This window comes from Syngnathus acus, chromosome 8 (assembly GCF_901709675.1).
Source record: "Syngnathus acus chromosome 8, fSynAcu1.2, whole genome shotgun sequence".
Classification (NCBI taxonomy): domain Eukaryota; kingdom Metazoa; phylum Chordata; class Actinopteri; order Syngnathiformes; family Syngnathidae; genus Syngnathus; species Syngnathus acus.
In genome coordinates, this window is record NC_051093.1 from 9,799,272 (window position 1) to 9,825,224 (window position 25,953).

At 44.2% G+C, this 25,953-nt stretch overlaps 3 protein-coding genes across 10 annotated transcripts; all 3 read right to left on the reverse strand.

The window, feature by feature from the left end:
* Positions 1 to 318: 318 nt before the first annotated feature.
* Positions 319 to 14,377, reverse strand: spag9a (sperm associated antigen 9a). 7 transcript variants are annotated; one of them, XM_037255813.1, is made up of 32 exons: positions 13,871 to 14,377; positions 12,788 to 12,908; positions 12,190 to 12,260; positions 12,026 to 12,114; positions 11,805 to 11,955; positions 10,878 to 10,961; positions 9,922 to 10,057; positions 9,737 to 9,830; positions 9,496 to 9,617; positions 8,919 to 8,930; positions 8,456 to 8,470; positions 8,143 to 8,200; positions 7,890 to 8,042; positions 7,745 to 7,796; positions 7,504 to 7,634; positions 7,372 to 7,428; positions 6,303 to 6,467; positions 6,047 to 6,176; positions 5,889 to 5,978; positions 5,704 to 5,820; positions 5,441 to 5,618; positions 5,104 to 5,319; positions 4,830 to 5,031; positions 4,634 to 4,738; positions 4,460 to 4,540; positions 4,323 to 4,390; positions 4,082 to 4,230; positions 3,817 to 3,988; positions 3,629 to 3,742; positions 2,982 to 3,158; positions 2,729 to 2,866; positions 319 to 1,950 (listed from the first exon to the last, which is right to left on the reverse strand). In XM_037255813.1, exons 1-32 carry the CDS (start codon positions 14,168 to 14,170, stop codon positions 1,832 to 1,834), a joined length of 3,867 nt encoding a protein of 1,288 aa, XP_037111708.1. In that variant the 5' UTR covers positions 14,171 to 14,377; the 3' UTR covers positions 319 to 1,831. The 7 variants fall into 7 exon arrangements, with proteins under 7 accessions (XP_037111708.1, XP_037111707.1, XP_037111710.1 ...); XM_037255812.1 differs by having other exon boundaries at positions 10,878 to 10,964; XM_037255815.1 differs by lacking the exon at positions 8,919 to 8,930 and having other exon boundaries at positions 10,878 to 10,964.
* A 505-nt stretch (positions 14,378 to 14,882) lies between these two features.
* LOC119126226 (lipopolysaccharide-induced tumor necrosis factor-alpha factor homolog) lies at positions 14,883 to 21,454 on the reverse strand. The gene is made up of 6 exons (XM_037257362.1): positions 21,161 to 21,454; positions 16,515 to 16,653; positions 16,350 to 16,370; positions 15,349 to 15,493; positions 15,052 to 15,245; positions 14,883 to 14,975 (listed from the first exon to the last, which is right to left on the reverse strand). The coding sequence occupies exons 1-5, from the start codon at positions 21,452 to 21,454 to the stop codon at positions 15,140 to 15,142; spliced, it is 705 nt and encodes a 234-aa protein (XP_037113257.1). The 3' UTR covers positions 14,883 to 14,975; positions 15,052 to 15,139.
* Positions 21,455 to 22,162: 708 nt separating this feature from the next.
* Positions 22,163 to 25,682, reverse strand: LOC119125521 (LITAF domain-containing protein-like). 2 transcript variants are annotated; one of them, XM_037256112.1, is made up of 5 exons: positions 25,517 to 25,682; positions 23,702 to 23,847; positions 23,537 to 23,566; positions 22,629 to 22,773; positions 22,163 to 22,525 (listed from the first exon to the last, which is right to left on the reverse strand). In XM_037256112.1, the coding sequence occupies exons 2-5, from the start codon at positions 23,835 to 23,837 to the stop codon at positions 22,420 to 22,422; spliced, it is 417 nt and encodes a 138-aa protein (XP_037112007.1). In that variant the 5' UTR covers positions 23,838 to 23,847; positions 25,517 to 25,682; the 3' UTR covers positions 22,163 to 22,419. The 2 variants fall into 2 exon arrangements, with proteins under 2 accessions (XP_037112007.1, XP_037112008.1); XM_037256113.1 differs by lacking the exon at positions 25,517 to 25,682 and adding an exon at positions 24,582 to 24,603.
* Between the last annotated feature and the right edge of the window lie 271 nt (positions 25,683 to 25,953).

Consider the following 25,953-nt stretch of genomic DNA (forward strand, 5'->3'; position numbering starts at 1 on the left):
TATCATATGTGGATTTTAAGCAGTTTGAACTATGTATTGGACACTTTTTCAAATGTATCCATTAAATGACAGCAGACAACATACAAGCAGTAAGAATTGTGAGCTTGCTGACAGGATTGGATGTTTGCGTTTTATGAGCATTTTATGAGGTTATTTTATGACCATCGCTTAGCAACATGATTCGGTTAGCAAGCCGACTGTATACTGTTCAACAAATCTGTTAGATTTCAAATTCCTGAAAGGTGCAAAATTATGCTGGAAATAGATCAGACACTTTCAACCATTTGGTCTATCGAAAAAGAGGGGACAACGGCAAGATCTTGGTGAAATTGAATTTAATAGATTGTTAAAAATAAGGCTATGATGTTCACTTAGCAAACACTGACCAAGAGGAGAACTGTCATGGCATTTTGAGATTTCCCCCCCCCCGATGTAAAATACACATTAACACTACAGGACGCAACACACACACACACGGACGGCCAAATGCAGTTTGCATCCAAACTCACAAGCACACTTCCTCACACACACACTCACACACACACTCACATCCACCCTACACAAAATGGTGGCACTAAAGAGCCAATAACATTGCAGTGTTGTCTTAAAAAACATGCATAGCTTAGTACATTGATGTCAAAACATTTTGTTACTGTTGGCAAAATGTGATCTTGTGACTTGCTAAATATTCAAATAAAGAAAAATTTGTTTTTTACTGCTTTAAAATGAACAATCACGTAAACTCATTGCACTGCATTATTCACAATAGTCCGGTTTGATAAAAAGTTACATTCGGAACCAAGGTAGGCTCTGTTAAAAACGTAAATAAATATTGGAATGGTAAAAACGCAAGATAATGTCATTATTTTGAATGCCGGCAAAGGACAGAAGACCAGACTCGGCCTGACCTTTTCAGACATTAAAACTACTCCTGCAAGCATCAAGACAAAATTTCAAATTTTCAGAGATGCCTAAAGCAAACACCACAAGAATGCCCTGACGGAGGGAACCGTGTTGCACACTAGTCTCTTTAGTGACGTGTGCATTTCCACTAGAAGGTGCCACATTCAAATATTACACTTAGTCAAAATGTCCTATTCAAGTTGATTTGACACAATTAAGCACACAGACCTTTCAAGACTATTAAATTCCTTTCCCCCTTTGTCCTTCAGTCATCATTTGGTTATTGGGATGACACCTTATTGGCACGCAGAGCAGTTGTGTTTGTTTGTCCAAGCAAATATGGAATCTAGTCCATCGCCATAAAGTGCCCGTGAGTGACAGAGGAATGGAAAGCACCAAGATTGTGGCACTTTTACCCTCGCCCAAACGAAAGGATACAGTCAATTGACTGTGACGGAGAATTGTGAACAAAGCTAAACTGACAGACAGACACACACACACGCACCTACACAAACACACCTGCGCTCTCACACAGAGATGTGGTAAAATGCCAAGAGGCTTAACATGTATAGTATAAAATAATAGGTCAGATAAAATCCAGAAGTTCCCTTCTCCCTTTCTTCCCGTGTCGGCAGAAACGCGAAACGTGTCGTCCATGGTGAAATGATGCCCGCAGTTGATCCGATGAAAATGTCCACACCTTTCACAGCTGTGTGCAACAGCGTTTCCAAGCTCGGGAGCACGTGGACGCATTGTTTAACTTAGCAAACATCCCTACTGACCTTAGGAATAAACTGTACAAAAAAATACTGATACAAAATAATTGTTTTTTTGTTTTGTTTTTTTACAAAGTAGTGAATGACTCAAGAATCCTATCCAACTAAAAAAGGAAGTTGCGCATGCGGGCTGAGGACGTTGTGATGGGCGCTTAATCGAGCGAGGTGGCCACCTGCCATACGATGAGGTGACTTCGCTCGGCTTTGGTGGGCGCCGACTGTTGGCCCGACGTAGGCTCGGACGTGCCGTCCAGCTCTCCGTTCTCGTCACCTGAAGTGTCAAAATTGGGGATCCGCGCGCATGGAACAGCAGGATGGAGGGGAGGGGATGACGCGTTAAAGCAGAGGTTTTCCATTTTCCAAGGTCGCGACGCACTTTTACAGACGTTAAGAAACAGCATGACTCCTCCTTGTGACTGACGCTCCAGAACCACAAGGCTAGAAGACACGGTATGTAGCGAGCATTTTTGTTTCCGGTATCGCAGGAGCGGAAAAGATCCGTTGGCCTCGTCGACTCTCATTTCGCAAGCATCTCCTTGCCGCATTGACGCTCGCGCACAGTTTGCAGCTCCCCTTTCGGATGCACCGTTTAAAGACGCCAAATCAGCCGCCGCACATTGTTGAAGTCATCAATTAGCAAATACGCTGCCTTTTCGCAGACGCAAAGCTGGGTACCATCAGATTTCGTGTCTCTCTGCGAGAGCAATCGAGCCTGTGCTTTCTTCAGCACGTGCAAGCAAACCTTTAGTAAATCAAGCCCTAAGTGTCTTATCTTGGTCGGTGCCAAGGTGTCTGATTAAGTTTGGTTTCTGGTGGATGAATGCTTTGCTAAGCATTTGCTGCACTGAGAGTAACGTAATGATCAGAGTGCTCTTTACCGTTCCTTGAGCTTATATAAAGGACAACATTTTTTTTTTTTTTTTTTTTTTTAAATCAATAAAACCCTACTGTGTCATTTGAATGTTTTTTGAAGTGCCTTTGAACCTCACAATGGATTGTGCTATATTTGACAAAACCACCTGCGCACGTGCGGTCATCATTGTACTCACCCATTCTGAAGTCAATGTAGCCTTCTCCTCCACTCATCACAAGGTACGTTTTGGGCTCCGATGCGGCCGTGTCCGAAGATTCAGACGGAGGGTCGTCAGAGCCCGAATCCGCACTTCCGGGAGGTGGCATTGCCTGACCTGCCGAGAAGAAAATGTTAGAAGAAATGCTCACAGCAGATTTTAGTAGGAGTCCATTTCAAATCTCAAATACTGCAAGTGAGTTTCGCCGGCCGTCTCAGCGCTTGACGCTCACCTGGCACGGTGACAAAGAATTTGACAGCGTCTCGATGTCCATGGAAACAGAGCTGGGCATGCGCCATGGAGCAGTACGGCACGAAGCTCGCTGGCAACGCGCCCTCTGCGCCATCGTCACTGTAGACCCGTACGGCGCTGCCGGGCCAATTTGGCACCGTCGCTAATGTCTTGTTGGCTGAAAGGTAAGAGAGAACTTGTCAAACTACTTAGTATTGATCTCGCTTGCACGTCGCATAGGAAGAATAAGTAAGGAGGGCCAAAGCAAACCAGTGCTTGACGCACGTGTTGCTGTTTCCATCCCTCTCTCGCTTTGAGACAAACGCCCAACGGATTCCAAATTGGACGCTTGAACGCACAGTGTGGCTGCAAAGCCGGTAGCCATGGTAACCCAGTCATCTCGTATTCAAGAAGCCTCGGGAGCAACAACTGTTGCATTTAGAGCAGCCCGACCGACACAGGATGTATGCTCACTTTGATTCAGAGGAGAGCAATAAATGAGACGGCGCAAATGAGAGTAAGCGTGTGCGGGGGCACGGGCACAACGTTACGCAATATGCATTCAAGTGTATTGTGCAAGAGTAGAATGAAGATGTGAAGCCGTGTTAGGGGGAACAACGCCAAGGAAAGGAGACTGCAATTTGTTACCTTCAGACAGCGGGATGGAAATGATGACGCCATTTCCGGTCCCCACCCAGAGTCGGCTGCAGGACACCACTAAAGCTGTGATTCTCACAAAAGAGAAACCCAGTTTACCCGTACCTGCAAAGCACATTTAGTTTCCATTTGCTCCGTAACCAGGGAAGGTGACCGCACGCACGGACGGGTAGGTCTACCGAGCATTTTGCTGACATAGGGCTCAATGTCCACGTCCTGGAGGTGCTGGAAGGTGTGGGCGTGAAACAATCGCAGTGTGGAATCCAGTCGGATGGACACCCAGATGCCATCGCCGACCCAAGCCAGCTGTCGAACCTGACTCTCCTTGCGCGGGTGCGCGTCAAACGACTTCTACTCGGTCGAGACAAATGCAAATGTGACATTTGGCGATTACTTTTAGGTGTCGCGCGGGAGGCTTTGATTTTGCCGCTAAATATGCTTGACCTCTATCCTCATGGCTTTGGGCTGGATGACGTAGATTTTGTTCCTGTAGCCGCACCACACCTTATCGTGGACTACGCTCATGCAGCGGATTGAGTGGTGGGGTCGTCCCAGATCCAACAGGTGGTAGTTGGTAAGGTCCCACTGACCGCCTGAATAGGACGTACGAAAGGAAGACTAAAAATCGACTCTTAATTCAACGCTTCGGGAATCACGACGTCAATACGCATAAAAACAGACTCACCCATGCCTCTGTGGAAAATTGCTAAGGTTCCATCCGCCAGCGCGACCAGGACTCTGCCTTTCACGTGCCTGTATCAAGAAGGCACCTTTGGTTCTTCATGTTTGCGTGTGCCCTCGCACAAGCAGCTGTGTACTCACACGATGCCGAGGATGGAATCTTTGAGCTTGATGGCGTGAAGACACTTCCTCCAACGTGCCACAGATGAGTGGACGTAGAGACTTGAGGAAGACAAAGATCAAACTCTACAACTCAGGATTCTGTCAACAGTTAGTACATAGCGCCCTCTACTGGATGTGATGTTAGCAACTCACCATCCATTCTGAGCTCCTAACCACATGGTGGGGAGGGCGCTGCTCATCCTCTTGACTTCCAGGGATGAGGGGTCAGAGTCATCGGGCATGCTGGTCGCAGAGCCGCTGGATCACAAAGAGCAGATAAGTCAAACGTGGAAAGATTGTTCTGTTTCCATTCTGGCACCACAGTCGCATAATGTTGCGTATGGGTCACCTTTGTACGGCAGAAATGGACTCATCGGGCCCCACCCCGAGCGGGTCGGTGAAAACGTGCTCCGTGTAGATTCCGGCCTGGTTTTGCTCCGGTCCCTGGTCCTCCTCTCCTTCTTCGTTGCCGCCGGCGTTTGCCTCGGTTGCTTCCGTCGCCTCTTCGGCGGTGGGAACCTCGGCCGGGCTCGTCTGCCTGGACAGTTCGGCTGAGGCGGACATTGCGGAAATGTTTTTCCATCTTGTCACACCAATGCATTTAGGAGACTGTTGCCAAGTACCCGAGGCAGGGATGGCACTGCGCTCCGCCGGCTGCTCCAGACCACCCGTGCTGGCTGTCTGGGGGATGGCGGTGGTGCCCTCAGCTGCCAGGGCACCGTCGCTGCCCGTCGAACCCACACTGGCCACGCTGCCGGCCAAGGATACCACATCGCCCTGATTTGCATCCACGTCTTGAGGGACTTCCTCACCTGCTGGATAATCGGACTCCGACACGCCTGGAAAAGAATATCCGATAAAACCTGTCATCTCCCATACTAAACGACTTTGTCTCCAAATCAGTGCGTGGGTAGCATTCTGGCCGCAATAAAAAGATGAGTAGTAAAAACCAAGACTTACCTGGCACGCTGGCGATGCAAACGATGTGGGTGTTGCAGGCGTAGAAGGTATCGACGAGGTCAGACGGCTGCGCGGCGTCCACCACTAAGACTTTGGTGGAGGAGTGGGTGCTGGTGCACACCCACACCCGACTAGACAATTCATCCTGAAGGATCAGCTCCTCAACTTTCTCTTGATCCTGACAAGGTAGGCAAAAACATGTTATAGGGATTTACTGGACCTACCAGGTTGGGAGCAGCTAATCTTTAAATCCCGACTCTGACCTTGTTTTCTTGCTCCAAATGGTCCAGGCTACTCTGAGATCCCTTCATCTGCTTTGCAGGCTCAAACGGCTGTGACGCTTTCCCTCCGGAGAGGTTGACGCCGGCCGCACACCACAACTGGGAAACCCAAGGAGATCAATCGGCCCGATGTTGTGCGTTCGAGTCGACTTGTTTGGATACATTACCTTCATGGAAGCGTCTTTCTGTTCCAATGGTCTCAAATAGACGGGCACGGGTAGATTAATTTTGTTCTCCGTTTGTCCGCCGTTTGCTCCCTGTCACAGCGTCACAAAAGAGTTGAAGGACAGACACGCTCATGCTTTCATCTCCTTCGACATCTTACCTTGAACTTGCTCGGCAGGCTCCAGCCGTGCGCTGTAACCCGACCGTCCTCCTTCTGCATGTGAGCTTTGACCTGCCTGTACTGGGCTCGCTTTTGCTCTTTGCGCGACGGGGAACTGCACTGGTCTTTTCTATATTATTTGCAAAGGGAGAAAATGCCTCTCAGTATACAAGGAAGTTGAAGATCTTTAAGCTGTACAGATCAGTCAGTCTTGGTCAAAATGAAGTGAAAGAACGGTCTCAAGCGCTTTACTCACTCTTCGTTGAGGAAGTCGAACGTTTTGGACTTCTCTGTGGGGAACTGGGAGAACGTGCTGCTCCGTTTCACCATGCTGCACGGAGCGTTGTATTTCACGTTGGACTGGGGCTCCATTTTCTTTATGGCCGGGGTGCTGGAGGAGGAACTGAAAAGCCTGCTGAAGCTGACGACGGGGAAGCCACACAGCCGAGAGGGAAACAGAGCCACCGAGAGTGAAGAATGCAGGGGGGGGACAAAGCAACAGGTTGTCACCCAACAACCAGCAAAGATCACTTTCCTGTCACTGTACTACGGACGGCCAAGCATGCTGGGAGGATGAGACAACCTTACACCAACTTGGACTACAGAGAATAATTGAATTAGCCTATTTGATTATAAATAGTCCAGAATATGCATTTTTAATGCCCATCATTTCCCCAACAGACACATCTTTTAGCACTTTGTTTTATATGGATGCGACCGTATCTAATTTGTCACGTATCATTTATTTCAAACTAATTTATAAAAAATAAAAAAATAAAGTGTCGACCCAACAATTTTCTTGGGCATCTTAAATAAAAATAAAAAAACGGTTGAAGGATTTTACTTTAACATTTTCTCCTATGTAATTCATGAAAAGTAATGCCAGGTTAACTCAATTTGTGGCGGGAGACCACTAGCAGTTAATATGTGATATTGTCTCAAAGTATAGCTCAAATTACCCATGTGTTGCCTGTTTCAAGTTCTCTCCTGTGAGCAAACAGCAGGAAAACACCAAAAATGGAAAATAGCAAGCAGGAGACGGGAGAAAACAAAGTACGTGTACGAAAGGTAACGTGAGCAGTTTGTCATGGAAAAACGGCTGCAGTTGCATATTGTGGAGGATGATGATGATGATATACGTTCAAGTTTGTAACAGGGTTAGGCAGGGGGTTGGACTTCAGGTTTGACTGGGAGATTATTTACAGAACCACTTTTACCTAATGCTGTCAATTCAAAAGCAAATCCCGAAGAAGATAAGAGAAAAATGTAGTCCAGTAATTGCAAAGAAAACGGAGCAACAAATGGAAAATTGGAAAAGGACTCACAACTGCCAGATGCTGGATTTCTTCTTCTCTGCGAGAGACGGATTTTCCCTGGAGGCCCTGAACACAACATCACCTTTGAGCATCGGAAAGAACCACCTCCAATTGCACTCCTTTGTTGTCTCATCTCCTTACCGGATCATCTCCGTCCACCGCACGGCCTCCTGGAGCTCCATCAATCTCTCCTTGTACTGATTCCTTTCCATCAACACTCGGGCCATTTCCACCCTGGTGAAGCGTTTCCTCTGGGCTGTCGGGACGTCGCTCTGTGGCAGCCATTGCAAACCACAAACAAGCATTTAGAGATCCTTTAATGCGTTAAGTAGTCCAAGTTTAGCTCTGCAAAGGCCCAGTAAATGTCTCCGTGCAGACTCACGTCTTCTTCTTCTTTTGTTTTCTGCAGCACCTCCTCTATCTCAAGTCGCACTCTGCAAAGCAGCATTACGAAGTGAGAAGGATTGACTATCTCGAAAACAAATTGAACTGCTTCGATTGTTACTTTACAATCGTGCTCTGCTTACTTTTTGAGTTCCTCCTCCAACTCTCGGTTTTTCTCCTCCATTTTTGCCTTGGCCTGCTGCACGGCCTCCAGCTCGCCCTGGAGCATCTCCTTCTCGCACGTCAACTCGTCCACTTTCAAGATCAAGTCTTTATTCACCACATTCAGGGCATTCCTGCGGCGGAGCATTTTAGTCAACAAACATCGTTTCCAATTGGACAGAACAAGACAAGTGAGCTCAGCAGACAACATTTTAGAATGCTTTTTGAACTTACTTTCTCTCAAGCAGCTGCGAGTTCTCCTGAATGAGATTTTCCACTTCCCGGCCCATACCTTGAGAGAAAAAGGAAAAAAAAAAAAAAAAAAACAACATTGGAATTTTATTTCTTATACACAATTTGCCAGCAAGCCAAAGCACTACTTTAGCACTACGTATTTAAAGGCAACACATTCAAACAAAACTAATTGCCATTTGTCATGCTAAGCTTTTTGAAAACTAGAAGCAGCAAACACACAAGCTGGTGCACATGTGCGGCACGCATCACATGACTGGCAGGCTAAGGATGGATTGAGCGGGTGCGGTCTTACCAATCAAACTAAGGTCTGAGAAAACCATGCAATCCCAGCCAGGTGGAAAGAATAAGCAGGAGAGAAGGGGGGGAAAAAAGAAATGCAGATATAGTTTGAGACACTGGAATGATTGAAATGATGATGTTTCATTGCTGATTCCACAAGCAAATATCAATAAAGGTTGTCTTTATGTGGCTAGTTTACATTTGGAAGAGAATAGCAATCAAGGGAAAGATCACAAATTTGATTTTCAAGCTGTAAAAAGAAAAGTTAGAGCATCTTTATATGATTCCTCACCAAACGCCTCCATGCATCCAACTAAACGTCAGATTGGCTTAAAGAAGTCAATCGATCTTGGCTGGCTAAGAAAAGCTAAAGCTAAGTATGAAATAATGATGAGTATGACACTGTGCGCTGCCGCTGCGGCGTTTGCAGGAGGGACATGACATAAAAGAACGGTTGGTTTCGAGGTCATACACACCAGAGTACTCCACTAGGAATATGGACAAAGGGGGGGGGGGGGGATGAGACATGGAGGAGAAAGAGAGGCGACGTTAACACAGGCAGATGCTTCAATGAGCTGGACCCAAGCCAGCTGTGAAACATTGCGGCAAACTCCAGGTGTTGCTGCCAATTTCAAAATCCAAAGTTGGACACCTACAACATTAGCTGTGCTTGTTATACGTGTAATTCAGTACCAGCCATTTTACACTAAGTACTAAGTACCTGGGATTGAATGTGTGGAGTCTGAAAAGACAAAAATATGTCTTTGGGAGTGCATAACTTGTATTGTTAAGAAATATATATAAGTATGTTTGGAAAGGTACAGTACAACTAAGAATATATTATAGCTATTTTTCGTAGGCTAGAACGGCAAGATTTAAGATGGGTACTAAAACTACAATAACATTTAATTAATGAACACTTGCCTTCATTTTTTGGTACATTTGGTGCGAGCACACAGCAGCAATCGAGTATTTACACATTCAGTTCAAAATGTTCTATAGTCTCGTCCCATAAAAGAAAATGTGCAACTTCAGCATGGAGCCGTCACTCACCCAGCAGGTCGGCGCCTTCATCCACATCCCCGATTAGCCCTGTGCCTGCAGACGACAGCTCTTCAAATAGCGAGTCCGTGTTGCGGTCAAACGCCATATTTTCAATGCCTTTGGTCGGAGTGCTGAGGGGAAATGAAGCAAAGCAGGAGGGGGAGATATATATATATATATTTTTTTTTTTTCTTCTCTGTCTGGTCAAAATATACTTGAATAAATTTCAATTAGATGTTGGCTGTGCTACCTGCAGCCCTTATGGCCCGTCAGATCCATGTCCAGCTCGGGTGTGGACTCAATTATGTCCTGCACGTCTGAGCTGTCTTCATTATCGGGTAAACCTAAATGAGACGCGATTCACCAACGTCAATAATGAACAAACGGTGCATAAAAAAAAATAAAGATTCTGTGACAAATAAAAGGGTCTTTTACCAACTGATACGGATCTGGTCCCGGGTGCCGCTTGTACCTCTGCGCTCTTACTGTTCCCATCGTCCCTCCCAATATCCGAGGCCGTGGTGGACATGGGAGTGGCAGATTTAGAGCCAGTGAAGTCTGACATCTCATCCTGTAAAGAATGGAATTTTATTTCAGCCAAATTCATTCTCAAAAAGGTTTTTTAAGGTAAAAGGCTCAGCCGGATGAGAGACGTCATAGATGGTTTACGGGATCACAAGTACTTAGATTACAACATAAGAAGTCCGAACGCTTATGTTGTAAACTTTGTTGGCATTAGATCAAGAAAACACCTTTGGCTTTTGGAGAACTGGAACTCATAAACGCAAGGGAGAAATGTCAAAGAAGATATTGACCATGAAGGGGTGGGGCTTGTTCGCAAACAGCTTCAAAAATGACATTCAGCTTTATGTCACCGTACAAAGATGACATCACATGACTACAACGGAAGCGACACTCAGATGAACGCACATCACAAATGAGGCACACGAGATCCAAGACAACAACGAGTAATAGTCAAATGCTACGAGCACACAACATTCAATGAATAAAGGCTGGCCTATTTTCAAATGAGTGACATCATAGCTTAGTCAGCTGCAACAACACAGAAAGGTCAAAATAAAGACAAGAAATGAACATGCGCTTTGAATCCAAACGATGAGAACCCAGATGCAATCGCGTTGTTCGTGACTTGAACAGATGAATCGTTATCAATTTGGCCAACTCTAAATTCCTCACAACGCGTTTGCATGGAGCGCCATCAACGGCAGGCGATCTGTGAAGCGACGCTGCCTGAAAGCACACCAAACCACTACAATAGCCAACACACCAACAAACAAACAAAGCGTTGCCTGGGGCAGACGCGTGGCGGCCGGGCGGGCGGGCGGGCGGCTGTGTCCACGCTAGCCACCGCCCGGCATTCATTCAACTACCTTGCAGTCGTCAGCCAGTGAACTCCCCCAAGTAGAGTCTTGCACACTCTTACCCCCCCTTTCCCTTGGGGAGGTGGCAAAGTCCTGCTGCTTTGGGGGGGGGGAGAGTAAGATTGAAGCTCATGTGTGCCTTCAGCAGAAACGCAAACGCCCCAAAGCAAGTAAGTGTGCATGAAGTTTTTTATCTTTGTGCAAGTACAAGGCAGAATAGGAATAGCGTGCCTTGACTGAATTGTTTGGTTTGTGCCATGACTACACTCAAACCCAAATGACTCACATCTCAAACCAGTGAATGATTGGAAATGCCTTTTATCTGTTACAAAGAGAAAATAAATGGTGCTACAAGTGCTGAACAATCTTTCTACTTGATCGTTTTCCTCAATATTGTGATGATTTATTCTTAAATTTAAAAAAAATAGAATTTCAATGAATCAAGGGGTTGGTGTTAATTCGATCTCACCCCTTTCATAAAGCTCAATACATGCTGTCTGCCTTTCAAAGCTCAGCGAGGTCGAAAAGGCCAAGATGCAACATGGAGCAGACGGCAGGCAGCGCTGATTACATAAGGGAGAATTATACTCTGGCCCAGCGTGCCTCTCCATCAGCGGTTGGCTGCCGGTCACACGGCAAGCGGAACTCGCATCATGCACTGCACTGTCCCACTTGTCGTGAAATTACAGAAGACCTCGCCGCTATCCCCGAGCAGTTTGCTTAGGTCAGCTGGCAAACTGAAAATGACATTAGCACATCACTGTGATTTGTTGGCTCATGAGACTGCCTTGCATATTCATGGCCGCTTTATGTCTGAAAATAGAGAGGTCTTTGACGGCAGCTCACGTGATGGTGAGCACGCCTAATCAAAGGCTCTCTATTTTTTAGGTGAGCGAAAAAGCCAAAGGCTTTTGCAAATGTGTGCGTGTCACCCACCTGGAGGCTGGTGGTGGAGCGAGTGTGTGTCGTGTCGCTGAACCTCCAGCCCTCTGCGCTCGGCGTCACTGCGCGGGCGTGTTGGTCCGCAATGAGCGGAGAGCTCCCAGCCGATGTTGGGAAGATGCCCAAAGAAAGGGGGCGCTCTCTCCTGCCAAGTGGGGGAAATGTTTCATAGAAACACAACTCAACTGTAAAAAAAAAAATAATAATAAACTTACCGCAGTCGCCCCGCACTGCTCGGTTCAGACGCCTCGCTACTTTGCTGCATTTTGATTCGCTCGACATGCTCCATGTAATTATGGATCATCTGCAAAAGTCAGCACGAGCCAAGTTAGGACTGACCTCATCCAGTCTTGCCTTTACTCCTTCCCCATGCACGTACTTCTGTGTGCCTCTGATGGAGGGAGTTGTATTCCTTCTTGAGGTCCACCTCTCGCTCTTCTAACCTGCCGACTAAACAAAAAGGCACAAAACATTGTTAGTCTACACAGAGCGCAAAGAATGTACTAAAATGAGATTTGGTTGACAGCTATGACTCAACAAATGAAAATGGAGAAATAGCTGGTGCGGAAGCAAAGGAGCCAATTTCATGTTATTTTTTTCCAAGAGCGAATTTAACGGCGAGTTACTGTTTATTGGTTTGGCAGAACTCACTTAGCCCAAATTTGTCAGTAAAGGAGGCTTTCGCTTTACGAGTTGAGTGAATCAACACTTTTCCACACTATAAAATATTCCTTAATCCGCCAACAAGACGAGGTGGTGATGCAGTGCCGCATTAGGATGGGAATAACATAAATCCCGTAATCCAATTACAGTGCTTCCCTGAAATCTGCGCAAAAGTGTGTGTGTGTGTGTGTGTGTGTGTGTGTGCGCGCGCGCGCGTGGAGAAATGAGGGAGAGATTTTTCTAACAATATACATTATTGGCCCCTTTTAATTACGTATGTCAGTAGTTTTTAAAGGGTCATTCTTAGTGCTTACTCTGGTCAGCGTGGTTCTTAATCTTGAGTTCGAGTTGCCTCGAGTGGGACTCCATTCTGTCCACATGGTTCTGCAGATCCTTCTTCTCCTGTTCATGTGTGTCCTCAAACTCGATGAACTTCTACTCCCATACGCACGCACACACACACGTAGGCGGGATTAGACTCCATCAAATGGCTCATTTTGGACACAAAAAAAAAATCAGCAACCAATAATAATGCATTGAAAATTGCAGGAATTCAGTGAGATTTACTGATATATCTGCATGACTATTTTTTTCCCCGCTTCCATAAATAGTAAGAAAACAAGACAAATGTTGATGCTCTCTTCCATCAAATGATGGACCCAAATTGCCGAATGAAATCTCGCCCTAGGTGGACAGCAGGAAGTGGAAGATTTAAAGAAAGCAAGCACACTTTTTCTCAGTCCATCACGGCACATCACTTAAAATGACCAAAAAAAGGAAACAAGTTGTGCTGCTCCCTTTCAGTTGATTACTGTCAAAGGATCACATGACCTGGAAGTAATGCCCCCCGCACTCACATTGCATATTATGACAATTACTTACAAAAATAAATATATGTTTGGCTGTGGCTAATTTTGGATTAACACTTGGGCCGACTACTTTATTTGAATCTCGGTTCAGTATATTTGAGGTGGTTCTTGGTGAAAAAGTTGAGCTTCTTGAAGGGGAGGAGATTGATTGTAATTAGAAATGCCGCTGAAAATTCAAAGTGAACTGACATGAAGATGCTTTGTCAGCAGCGTCTTTTCCTTGAGTCCAGCTCTTCAGTGATGGCCTAACTGCTGAGTCACACCAGTCCAGGACCGTCTCACAGGGTTCTGACGTGGTGCCTTCACTGACTTGCCGTGAGACTAACAGGTGCATCGGGATGCCAATCAGACGTGCAACGCACCGCACCGTGCCACGAAAGGCGCGCACTTTATAGCGAGCGTGTTAGCATCGCTACATTAGCATGATATCCGCAAGAAAGCGGGAGTGGTGCCGGTGTCAAGTGCCTTTGAATTCCCAGCTAAGCTAACAAAGGTTAGCGTCATAAAAGAAGCACAAAATGTCTTCACCTCCTCCGCGTGTTTCCTGAGCGCTTTCTCGCGCTCGTACTGGGTGATGAGCTGCTCGTTGTCCTCCTTGAGCAGCTCCAGCTCCACTTCGTGCTCCTGGTTCTCGGCGAACACCGAGTCGAGGTTTTCCAGGACGGCCACCACCAGCGGCATGAGCTCCTTGACCACGTCCTCGTCATATTTTCCGATGAGCCTCTCGAACTCGCGGTAAATAGAGTTAGCCAGGCCCGATACCCGCTCAGACATCATCGCTGATGTTCCCGGGTCGTCCTGGTACACAACTCCGTCTTCCAGCTCCATTCTGATTTTGTAGTCCTCTCCGTATGATCCAGACTGGAGTGTTTTTAGAGCCGTATTCCAGTTTCCCAGCCACTATGACGACATTTACGCTCTTCTTGGATGAAGTGGACACACCGAGAACATTACTCGACCGGACCGGACCCGTTACGATGCAGGCAGGAGACGACGTGGATTTCTTCCTCTTCCCCCCCCCCCCCCCCTCTTGTCCCATGATGCCTTCAGGAACTCCCCCACAAGCTTCGCTCTTCCAGAAACCAAAAGAGCACAAACGTTGAACGCCCTACTCGGGATGAATCACATTTGCCCACAAAATTCAACATTAATGCACAATTTGTTTGAGTGTTGTGTATTAGAAATATGTAGGGTTAATATTTTTCGTAATGTCGGATTTTGAGAACGGAACATTTGACGTGTCCGACGATTTTTCAGCTCCATATGTGAACAAAGAGGGATTCTTGTACTTAAAATCAACGAATTGCTGTTTTCACCAATCATTTGTACGTAGTGCAGCTGACGTTCCCGTCGTTCATACCGATTCCAGATGTAAGTGAATGCACCATTACAACAGCTGACTTGTTGACGAGATCACGCCATGACGTCACGATAATGTCAGTCATCTTTTTCACTTTAGCGTCTTACGTTAATTTTACTCTATTTTATTGAAGCACCCCTTTTATTGTGTACTTTTTTCAGTTGAATAAAAATGGACACATTTGCTGTTTATAACTGCACACGTTTATTCTTGGACAGAATCATAGCACTTACAATTGTATTCTAAATACACATTTCCCAGCCCGAATATTCATCACTTACATGCTTTCCCACTAACGGATTAATCATTGATTGGTCATCTGCAATGCCGCATCCAAACATCACAAATACCTTAGCATTTGCAACGTTTACTTTTGCAAATACACCCACTGCTGGGAATGAATGGTGATCGGCATCAAGTTCCCAGTTTGGAGCACTTTATATTCGCTTACGAATGCAGATTTGCGTGTGGCAGTTTGGACAATGATGCACCACATCTTTGCAGGCGTCCACGACGAATGGTATCCAGCAGCAGAGAAAACACCTGATGCAGGAAACAAAAAAGTCATGTTCAGTGGGGAAAGTGACATCATAAGTGTATCAATATCGTTGGGCATAATTCGCTTTTGTGCGATTCCTCTCTTAACCCAAAGAAGGCGAGGGTTCCGCAGATGACCCACGCCATCAGGCCTGGCTTATACTCTACGTGGGTGACCACTGTCTGCCGACAGTGGGGGCATATGGTTTGTCCAGGGCTATCTTGCAAGGAAGGTGTTACCACCACGTGAGGCACTGTCATTGAAAAAGAATACAACACAATTATAGAATATAGAATAAAACGCCGTGACTTTATCATCATCGTGGCTTTTTATCTTTGAAAAATTCAAGATTCAAGAGTTTTTTATTCGCCATGTTTGAGCGTGCCAAACAAGGAATTTGACTTCGGTAAAACACACCCTCTGTTCAACATTTAGGTGACTAACAACACTCAGGACATGTGAAAAATGGCAAAAACAGTGTAGACAAATTCAAAAAAGGTGTGAAGAGCAAAATAATACCCATCCTAAAATTTCTGTTGAAATATGCATATGCAATTTCATTTAAAACACAAATTCTTGGGAAAAAAACGTACAAGCGCCAAGTGGTGGTTCTTGAATTCATCTTTTACCGCAACGGCATAAATTGGCCAGCAGAGGGCACTAACTGTAGAAACGAGCACGTGTATCATGTCACGCACGTCATTGGCATTGACATATCAGGTAATCATATTTACGAGCGATTTTGAACATGATTATCTCACTTCACACATGGGAGTGAAGGACACTTTTGCGTGTGGTGTAGCCAACAATATGCTGTGAATTCCTCAATTCCTCTGACTCAAGGTGCATGCCAAATTGCGATTGTGCACTATGAAGACGACAAAGGTTCATTGTGATGCACACGGGCACTATTCTGTAGGTCAGTTTAGAAGTACACTGACTTCCTCATGCAGGCAACATGCATTCATTTGCATTGCGCACACGTGTACTGACAAATTCTGAATTTGACTGATTTGTTTAGAGTTTGTATTGGGTCTGATATTTAAATGTGAAAATTGGGGCTCTTTGCACCATGTATGTACACCTCTGTATTACATGTACTAGCTCACCTGAGGCTGTGGTAGATGGACCTGGAGCCGCAGTGAGAGCAACACATGACGTATGGAAACACCAGAAAACGAGACAGTGTTAGGCTATACATGTCATAAGTCCGGAGTTCGGAACCTTCAGATCAAGATTCTCAGACTGAGCATCATATTAAGCTGTCCACAGACCTCCTTGGTATCCAACAGGTGGAAGTACTGCATACATGGGCGGGTACACTCCAGGAGGGGGCGCTGCAACCCCATAGGCCATGGGCGAGGTGTAGGTGTTAGGGTAGACTGATTCTTGTCCTAGGTGTCCATTTTCCATCTTGAGAAGTCTTTCATAGATAAGAAACAAACCTTTTCCAAGTGCAGAGAAAGCAGTCAGACAAATGACAGAGCATTTTGAACTGCTTTGGAAATGTTGATAAATAAAGTACTCATGTTTCATTCGTCACCTCCCGGCAAACAAAAGCATTGGAGGCAGGAATTCGATATAAATATTAGCGGGAGTGGTTTAGCTAACAGATGTATCGTCAATATTTGCAGTTCTTTCATGCACTTATATCATAATAATAATAGAGAGAAAAATGAAAAACAATTGTGGGTGTGATGGTTGCGTTGATTTCAAAATCTGTCTTTAACCCAAAACAGGCTGGGATGCATAATAAGAATGATAATATATGTGATATAAAAATCATACATGAATTAAGATGGATTCTAAGTTGGCCTTTTGATACAGTATGTCCAAGGAGCTCGTAAAGTAAGTCCAATACTCATTTTTCTTTTGATACAGTGTGAGCTCATAAAGTCATTTGTCTAGGATAGGACTCACAACGGTATTCCTTCCCAACACGGCAAACGATTTCCTTGTAAATGATACTTTGAACAAGTTCAAACATCAAGGCTTATGTCGAAACGGATGTTGCGGTAGCGCGGAGAAATAAAGCCTTCTTTCAATTGTGTGCACAGAAGTGAAAATCACAGGGCAAGCGCTGACATTTGTCACTTCTGCATTGTGTTTTTCTGAGCCCAGCGAAGCCTTTGATTCGAATGCACCATTACCGTTTCATGTTTTACGACAAGCCGTGTAAAGATTATTATTTTAGGGTGACCTGATAAACGCAATAGTCCGAGTCCATGCTTTAGGGTCACGGAGCCAGAGCACTTGAGCAATAATTGGATTAGAGGGAGAGGCATGGCTTATGCTTGAAAGCTGCGATCATGTTGCCTGGCAAAACTCCAAATTGGATCGTGGTCCAACCGGTGCTCTTTCCCGCTCAGTCAGTTTCGAGAAGCACAAGCCACTCAAGCATTCAAGCTCACCACAGACTAACTTGCACCAGTGCCTCACCCTGTTTTCTACAACACGCCATTGAGATGACTCCCTCCATATATGTTTGGACCGACTTTACATAGCGCACAAAGAAGGATGCAATTTGGACTGCAAAGTCATCAAAACACACTCTTTTCTAGTTTCCGTTAAGTGAGAGAAGCAGCAAAAATGGAAGTTTCACACAGATACACAGCAGGGACATATTGGCGCTTTACATTTTTGGGAATATGCCATAAAACATGATTGACTTACCTGTGACTTTTGACACCAGTAAGGAGAGAGATGGAAGTTTCCTCAATGTCTGCTTGACTTGAAGAGGAGAGAGCACAAACTCGAGATCACACTCAAAATGCAATCAGCGCTTCACTCTATAAAAAAGACCAGGAGAGAATGTATTATTTCATGTGTTTCAAATTCAACTCCGCCCCCCCCACCATATTATTAATACGTCAGTGACCGAACAAGGTAGTCAAACAAGTTACACTGTTTCTTTTCGTTTCGTTTATTTCAAACATATGGAAAAAAAATAAGATTACTGTACACAATGAAAAGACATGACTAAATACATGCATATACATAGATACACATACAGACATACATACATACATACATACATACATACATACATACATATATATACCTATAAAAATATATATATACATATATATATATATACATATACACATACATATGCACACATACATACATACACACAAACTAAAAGAGTAGCAATGAAGATATAACCACAAAGAAACCATAAATCACATTCACATGCCTGAAAAGGAGTGGGAAGAAGTATAATTTATTTAATCCCACCCCTTTTTAATAATCCCTAAATACCCAGCCATAAATCATTTTGCCTCAGTTATCCCAACAAAATACTAAATTACTAACATGATTTATTGTGTCAAATGCCTTTCTTAGAGCTATGAATATCCCAACTGCATATTGTTTTAGGTCTATTGCGTTAGTAATTTAATTAGTGCCAGTGATGTTGCTATGTTGGACCTAAATCCGTATTGACTGTCAGTGAGTCATTTATATTTATCTATAAATTTGTCCAGTCGGTCGTTAAAAAGTGTTTCCAGTATTTTAGAAAATTGTGATAGTAATGATATAGGTCTGTAGTTTGTGAAGTGGTGTTTGTTCCCAGTTTTATACAAAGGTATGATTTTTGCTATTTTCATTTTATCTGGAAATATACCGGAGGCGGCTCGGTGGCGCGCTGGGTAGCACATCCGCCTCACAGTTAGCGGGTTCGATTCCACCTCCGGCCCTCCCTGTGCGGAGTTTGCATGTTCTCCCCGGGCCCGCGTGGGTTTTCTCCGGGCACTCCGGTTTCCTCCCACATCCCAAAAACATGCTTGGTAGGCCGATTGAAGACTCCAAATTGTCCCTAGGTGTGAGTGCGAGTGCAAATGGTTGTTTGTCTCTGCGATTGGCTGGCAACCGGTTCAGGGTGTCCCCCGCCTACTGCCCAATGACGGCTGGGACAGGGTCCAGCACTCCCGCGACCCCCGTGGGGACTAAGCGGTTCAGAAAATGGATGGATGGATATACCGGTCTGAAATGATAGGTTACAGATGTATGTTAATGGTTTAGAAATCCCCTCAATCACTCGTTTTACAGTAGTCATATCAATGTCATCACAGTCTTTGGATGGCTTGTTTGTGCATTGGGAAACATTTCTTTCTCATCCGCTGCTTTGATGAACATTGAGCTCAGATTCCTATCTATTAAACTATTACACTGCTCCTCAGTTGTTACTGAATCTGGGATTTGTTTGGCCAGATCAGGTCCCACACTTACGAAGAATTTATTAAAGTTATTAGCCACTTCTTGCATATCATGCTTCTCAGTGTTATTGATCATAAAATATTTCGGCTAATTAATTTTTTAGAGCCATTTTTTATTACAGTATTCATTATATTCCATATTTCTTTGGTGTTATTTTGATTATCATTTAATATTTTACTATAGTATTCTTTTCTAGCAGCTCTTATAATATTAGTTAGTTTATTCTTATATTGTTTGTATTCATTTTCTGACTCTTTAGTTCTCTGTCTTATAAATTCTCTGTAAAGTGTATTTTTCTTTTTACAGGCATTTTGTAAGCCCTTTGTGATCCAGGGATGATCTACATACTTTAGTTTCCTATTATTTACTTTTACAGGGCAGCATTTGTCATATAACCTTTTGAAAATTTTTAAGAATTCCTCATATGCACAGTTAATGTGATTTTCATTGTATATAGTATCCCAGTTTTGTGACATTAAACCATTTTTAAATGCGTTTATTGTTTCTTCTGTTTTAATTCTTCTGTATTCCTGTTTTTTTGGCCGGTTGAGTAATTTTATAGTTGTCATCAAAAACCATAAAAACTGGCAAATGGTCACTGATGTCGCTGACTAAAAACCCACTTATTGTGTTGTTTAAGTTGAAGTGTGAATACACTTTGAATCAATCAGTCACTCTTTACGAGCTGGGGATGTTTTTTCCGTGGTAGAAGTTGAGTTTGCTCATATTATTTTACAATATGTAATATAATATAATAAAAATGCTCTTTTTTTTGGTGCCAGTGGACAGTGAGTGATGATAGCCGTGAATGAGTTATTCATTAAAGTGACACGCGCTTCACATTTCACAAGTCCGCTTGCTTGGGTGTGTTGGGGTGGGGGTGCATACTTTCAAGCGCACATATTGGGAGTTTGGACAACGCTTCCACACAATCACAATAGGTGTGCTGTCTATTCAGGCTTGCAATCAACTGAGTCACAAACAAAAGAAGTCAAGAACATTCTGGAGAAAGTAGGTGGGTCATTATCAATATACAGACTTCATGATATTAAACTATGGCCAAAATCATATCGGTTTTATTTGAGGTTGATGCCAAAGCCACTATTATGACAGGCTATAATTGTGATAATTGACTGATTCATTAAAAAGTGATAACAAATCAATACCAATTACAACAATAAATCAAATCCACTTAGTCATTTCAAAGTCTCAAATCTTCCAGCTAAGCCATGAACTCATTCCTCCATTCGCAATTATCTCACTTAAAAAAGTTGGAGCTTTATTATTTGGTTTTGCGCACTTACGGTTTGCTCTTTGAATGCGTGTCAATATTGACAAATCAATTAGACTCCATTGCCAGTGTTCATTTTGCCTTAATGATGCTACATCAATACATCTTCATTCATAATTCATATTGGATCCTTTTGTATCATTCATTCTAAGAACTGCACTGATAGCATTGCAAAGTTGGCAGAAGTGGCAGGCAGAAGCTTCAAATATTGCAGATTTAGACTTTTCTTTCCACCTGGGTCGTAATAGTTTGGGATTTTTCATTCTACTTACTTTCTATTCCACTTGAATTTTGCATGTAGTCGTTAGTTTTAATTCGTTTTTAATAGCAGGTTGTTAGTATTATTATTATTATTTAAGTATTTTGCTGTAGTTTATTTAGTTTTAGCATTCCTTTTTGTTTTGTCTTCACCTCCTCCGCGTGTTTCCTGAGCGCTTTCTCGCGCTCGTGCTGCTCGTTGTCCTCCTTGAGCAGCTCCAGCTCCAGCTCCACTTCGTGCTCCTGGTTCTCGGCGAACACAGAGTCGAGGTTTTCCAGGACGGCCACCACCAGCGGCATGAGCTCCTTGACCACGTCCTCGTCATATTTTCCGATGAGCCTCTCGAACTCGCGGTAAATAGAGTTAGCCAGGCCCGATACCCGCTCAGACATCATCGCTGATGTTCCCGGGTCGTCCTGGTACACAACTCCGTCTTCCAGCTCCATTCTGATTTTGTAGTCCTCTCCGTATGATCCAGACTGGAGTGTTTTTAGAGCCGTATTCCAGTTTCCCAGCCACTATGACGACATTTACGCTCTTCTTGGAGGAAGTGGACACACCGAGAACATTACTCGACCGGACCGGACCCGTTACGATGCAGGCAGGAGACGACGTGGATTTCTTCCTCTTCCCCCCCCCCCCTCTTGTCCCATGATGCCTTCAGGAACTCCCCCACAAGCTTCGCTCTTCCAGAAACCAAAAGAGCACAAACGTTGAACGCCCTACTCGGGATGAATCACATTTGCCCACAAAATTCAACATTAATGCACAATTTGTTTGAGTGTTGTGTATTAGAAATATGTATGGTTAATATTTTTCGTAATGTCGGATTTTGAGAACGGAACATTTGACGTGTCCGACGATTTTTCAGCTCCATATGTGAACAAAGAGGGATTCTTGTACTTAAAATCAACGAATTGCTGTTTTCACCAATCATTTGTACGTAGTGCAGCTGACGTTCCCGTCGTTCATACCGATTCCAGATGTAAGTGAATGCACCATTACAACAGCTGACTTGTTGACGAGATCACGCCATGACGTCACGATAATGTCAGTCATCTTTTTCACTTTAGCGTCTTACGTTAATTTTACTCTATTTTATTGAAGCACCCCTTTTATTGTGTACTTTTTTCAGTTGAATAAAAATGGACACATTTGCTGTTTATAACTGCACACGTTTATTCTTGGACAGAATCATAGCACTTCCAATTGTATTCTAAAGACACATTTCCCAGCCCGAATATTCATCACTTACATGCTTTCCCACTAACTGATTAATCATTGATTGGTCATCTGCAATGCCGCATCCAAACATCACAAATACCTTAGCATTTGCAACGTTTACTTTAGCAAATACACCCACTGCTGGGAATGAATGGTGATCGGCATCAAGTTCCCAGTTTGGAGCACTTTATAATCGCTTATGAATGTAGATTTGCTCGTGGCAGTTTGGACAATGGTGCACCACATCTTGGCAGGAGTCCACGCAGAATGGTATACAGCAGCAGAGAAAACACCTGATGCAGGAAACAAAAAAGTCATGTTCAGTGGGGAAAGTGACATCATAAGTGTATCAATATCGTTGGGCATAATTCGCTTTTGTGCGATTCCTCTCTTTACCCAAAGAAGGCGAGGCATCCGCAGATGGCCCACGCCATCAGGCCTGCCTGACGCTCTACGTGGGTGACCACTGTCTGCCGACAGTGGGGGCATACGGTTTCTCCAGGGCTATCTTGCAAGGAAGGTGTTACCACCAAGTGAGTCACTGTCATTGAAAAAGAATACAACACAATTATAGAATATAGAATAAAACGCCGTGACTTTATCATCATCGTGGCTTTTTATCTTTGAAAAATAATACCCATCCTAAAATTTCTATTGAAATATGCATATGCAATTTCATTTAAAACACAAATTCTTGGGGAAAAAAGGTACAAGTGCAAGTGGTGGTTCTTGAATTCATCTTTTACCGCAACTGCACAAATTGGCCAGCAGAGGGCACTAAACGTAGAAACGATCACGATAGTGGGAACGTAATTTCGATTTCTTTGTGTGTCTTGGCATGTGAAGAAACTGACAATAAAGCAGACTTTGACTTTGTGTACCATGTCACGCACGTCATTGGCATTGACATATCAGGTAATCATATTTACGAGCGATTTTGAACATGATTATCTCACTTCACACGGTAGAGTGAAGGACACTTTTGCGTGTGGTGTAGCCAACAATATGCTGTGAATTCCTCAATTCCTCTGACTCAAGGTGCATGCCAAATTGCGATTGTGCACTATGAAGACGACAAAGGTTCATTGTGATGCACACGGGCACTATTCTGTAGGTCAGTTTAGAAGCACACTGACTTCCTCATGCAGGCAACATGCATTCATTTGCATTGCGCACACGTGTACTGACAAATTCTGAATTTGACTGATTTGTTTAGAGTTTGTATTGGGTCTGATATTTAAATGTGAAAAATGGGGCTCTTTGCACCATGTATGTACACCTCTGTATTACATGTACTAGCTCACCTGAGGCTGTGGTAGATGGACCTGGAGCCGCAGTGAGAGCAGCACATGACGTATGGAAACACCAGAAAACGAGACAGTGTTAGGCTATACATGTCATAAGTCCGGAGTTCGGAACCTTCAGATCAAGATTCTCAGACTGAGCATCATATGAAGCTGCCCACAGACCTCCTTGGTATACAACAGGTGGAGGTCCTGCATTCATGGGCGGGTAAAATCCAGGAGGGGGCGCTGCACCCCCATAGGCCATGGGCGGGCCAGGGTAGGGTGGGGCTGATTCTTGTCCTAGGTGTCCTTTTTCCATCTTGAGAAGTCTTTCATAGATGAGAAACAAACATTTTCCAAGTGCAGAGAAAGCAGTCAGACAAATGACAGAGCATTTTGAACTGCTTTGGAAATTTTGATAAAGTACTCATGTTTTATTAGTCACCTCCCGGCAAACAAAAGCATTGGAGGCAGGAATTCTATATAAATATTAGCGGGAGTGGTTTAGCTAACAGATGTATCGTCAATATTTGCAGTTCTTTCATGCACTTATATAATAAGAATAAGAATAATAATAGTAGAGGGAAGGCGGCTCGGTGGCGCACTGGCTAGCACTGGTGCGGGTTCGATTCCACCTCCGGCCCTCCCTGTGTGGAGTTTGCATGTTCTCCCCGTGTCCGCGTGGGTTTTCTCCGGGCACTCCGGTTTCCTCCCACATCCCCGAAAACATGCTTGGTAGGCCGATTGAGCGCTCCAATTTGCCCTTAGGTGTGAGTGCGTGTGCGGATGGTTGTTCGTCTCTGTGTGCCCTGCGATTGGCTGGCAACCGGTTCAGGGTGTCCCCCGCCTACTGCCCGATGACAGCTGGGATAGGCTCCAGCAAGCCCGCGACCCCCGTGGGGATACAGCGGTACAGGAAATGGATGGATGGATAATAGAGAGAAAAATGATTATGGGACGATTGTGGGTGTGATGGTTGCGTTTATTTCCAAATCTGTCTTTAACCCAAAACAGGCTGGGATGCATAATAAGAATGATAATATATGTGATATAAAAATCATACATGAATTAAGATGGATTCTAAGTTGGCCTTTTGACACAGTATGTCCAAGGAGCTCGTAAAGTAAGTCCAATACTCATTTTTCTTTTGGTACAGTGTGAGCTCATAAAGTACGTGTAATGCTCATTTGTCTAGGATAGGACTCACAACGGTATTCCTTCCCAACACGGCAAACGATTTCCTTGTAAATGATACTTTGAACAAGTTCAAACATCAAGGCTTATGTCGAAACGGATGTTGCGGTAGCGCGGATAAATAAAGCCTTCTTTCAATTGTGTGCACAGAAGTGAAAATCACAGGGCAAGCGCTGACATTTGTCACTTCTGCATTGTGTTTTTCTGAGCCCAGTGAAGCCTTTGATTCGAATGTACCATTACCATTTCATGTTTTACGACAAGCCGTGTAAAGATTATTATTTTATGGTGACCTGATAAACGCAATAGTCCGAGTCCATGCTTTAGGGTCACGGAGCCAGAGCACTTGAGCAATCATTGGATTAGAGGGAGGCATGGCTTATGCTTGAAAGCTGCGATCATATTTCCTGGCAAAACTCCAAATTGGATCGTGGTCCAACCGTTGCTCTTTCCCGCTCAGTCCCTGCTGAGCTGACCATCACCATCAATCCATACAAAAGCATTTAGAGAAGCACAAGCCACTCAAGCATTCAAGCTCACCACAGACTAACTTGCACCAGGGCCTCACCCTGTTTTCTACAACACGCCATTGAGATGACTCCCTCCATATATGTTTGGACCGACTTTACATAGCGCACAAAGAAGGATGCAATTTGGACTGCAAAGTCATCAAAACACACTCTTTTCTAGTTTCCATTAAGTGAGAGAAGCAGCAAAAATGGAATGGTTTCACACAGATACACAGCAGGGACATATTGGCGCTTTACATTTTTGGGAATATGCCATAAAACATGATTGACTTACCTGTGACTTTTGACACCAGTAAGGAGAGAGATGGAAGTTTCCTCAATGTCTGCTTGACTTGAAGAGGAGAGAGCACAAACTCAAGATCACACTCAAAATGCAATCAGCGCTTCACTCTATAAAAAAGACCAGGAGAGGATGTATTATTTCATGTGTTTCAAATTCAACTCCGCCCCCCCTCCCATGTGACTGGATACGTCAGTGACCATTCAAACAAGTTATACTGTGAATACACGTTGAATCAATCAGTCACTCTTTATGAGCTGGGGATGTTTTTTCCGTGGTAGAAGTTGAGTTTGCTCATATTATTTTATTTTTAGTCCAAACTCTCTCCCCCCCCCTCGGCAGCGTAGCGTCCTGTACTTTTGCGCTCTATTCTGACTGTCTGCTGTATGCACACTTGCTCCATTTTTGCTCCTCTTATTTATGATGTTATT

Coding starts and splice junctions, on each gene's coding strand:
- spag9a (XM_037255812.1), bottom strand. CDS start 14,170: ATGGAGCTGGAAGACGGAGTTGTGTACCAGGACGACCCGGGAACATCA. Junction 8,043..8,142: donor TCGCAGCTGCTTGAGAGAAA/GTAAGTTCAAAA, acceptor GCTCCGCCGCAG/GAATGCCCTGAATGTGGTGA. Junction 7,635..7,744: donor AAACAAAAGAAGAAGAAGAC/GTGAGTCTGCAC, acceptor TGGCTGCCACAG/AGCGACGTCCCGACAGCCCA.
- LOC119126226 (XM_037257362.1), bottom strand. CDS start 21,454: ATGGAGCTGGAAGACGGAGTTGTGTACCAGGACGACCCGGGAACATCA. Junction 16,371..16,514: donor ACCTGTTGGATACCAAGGAG/GTCTGTGGACAG, acceptor CTGCGGCTCCAG/GTCCATCTACCACAGCCTCA. Junction 15,494..16,349: donor TCCATCTACCACAGCCTCAG/GTGAGCTAGTAC, acceptor TTTCAATGACAG/TGCCTCACGTGGTGGTAACA.
- LOC119125521 (XM_037256112.1), bottom strand. CDS start 23,837: ATGGAAAAAGGACACCTAGGACAAGAATCAGCCCCACCCTACCCTGGC. Junction 22,774..23,536: donor TCCATCTACCACAGCCTCAG/GTGAGCTAGTAC, acceptor TTTCAATGACAG/TGACTCACTTGGTGGTAACA. Junction 22,526..22,628: donor GGATGCCTCGCCTTCTTTGG/GTAAAGAGAGGA, acceptor TTCCTGCATCAG/GTGTTTTCTCTGCTGCTGTA.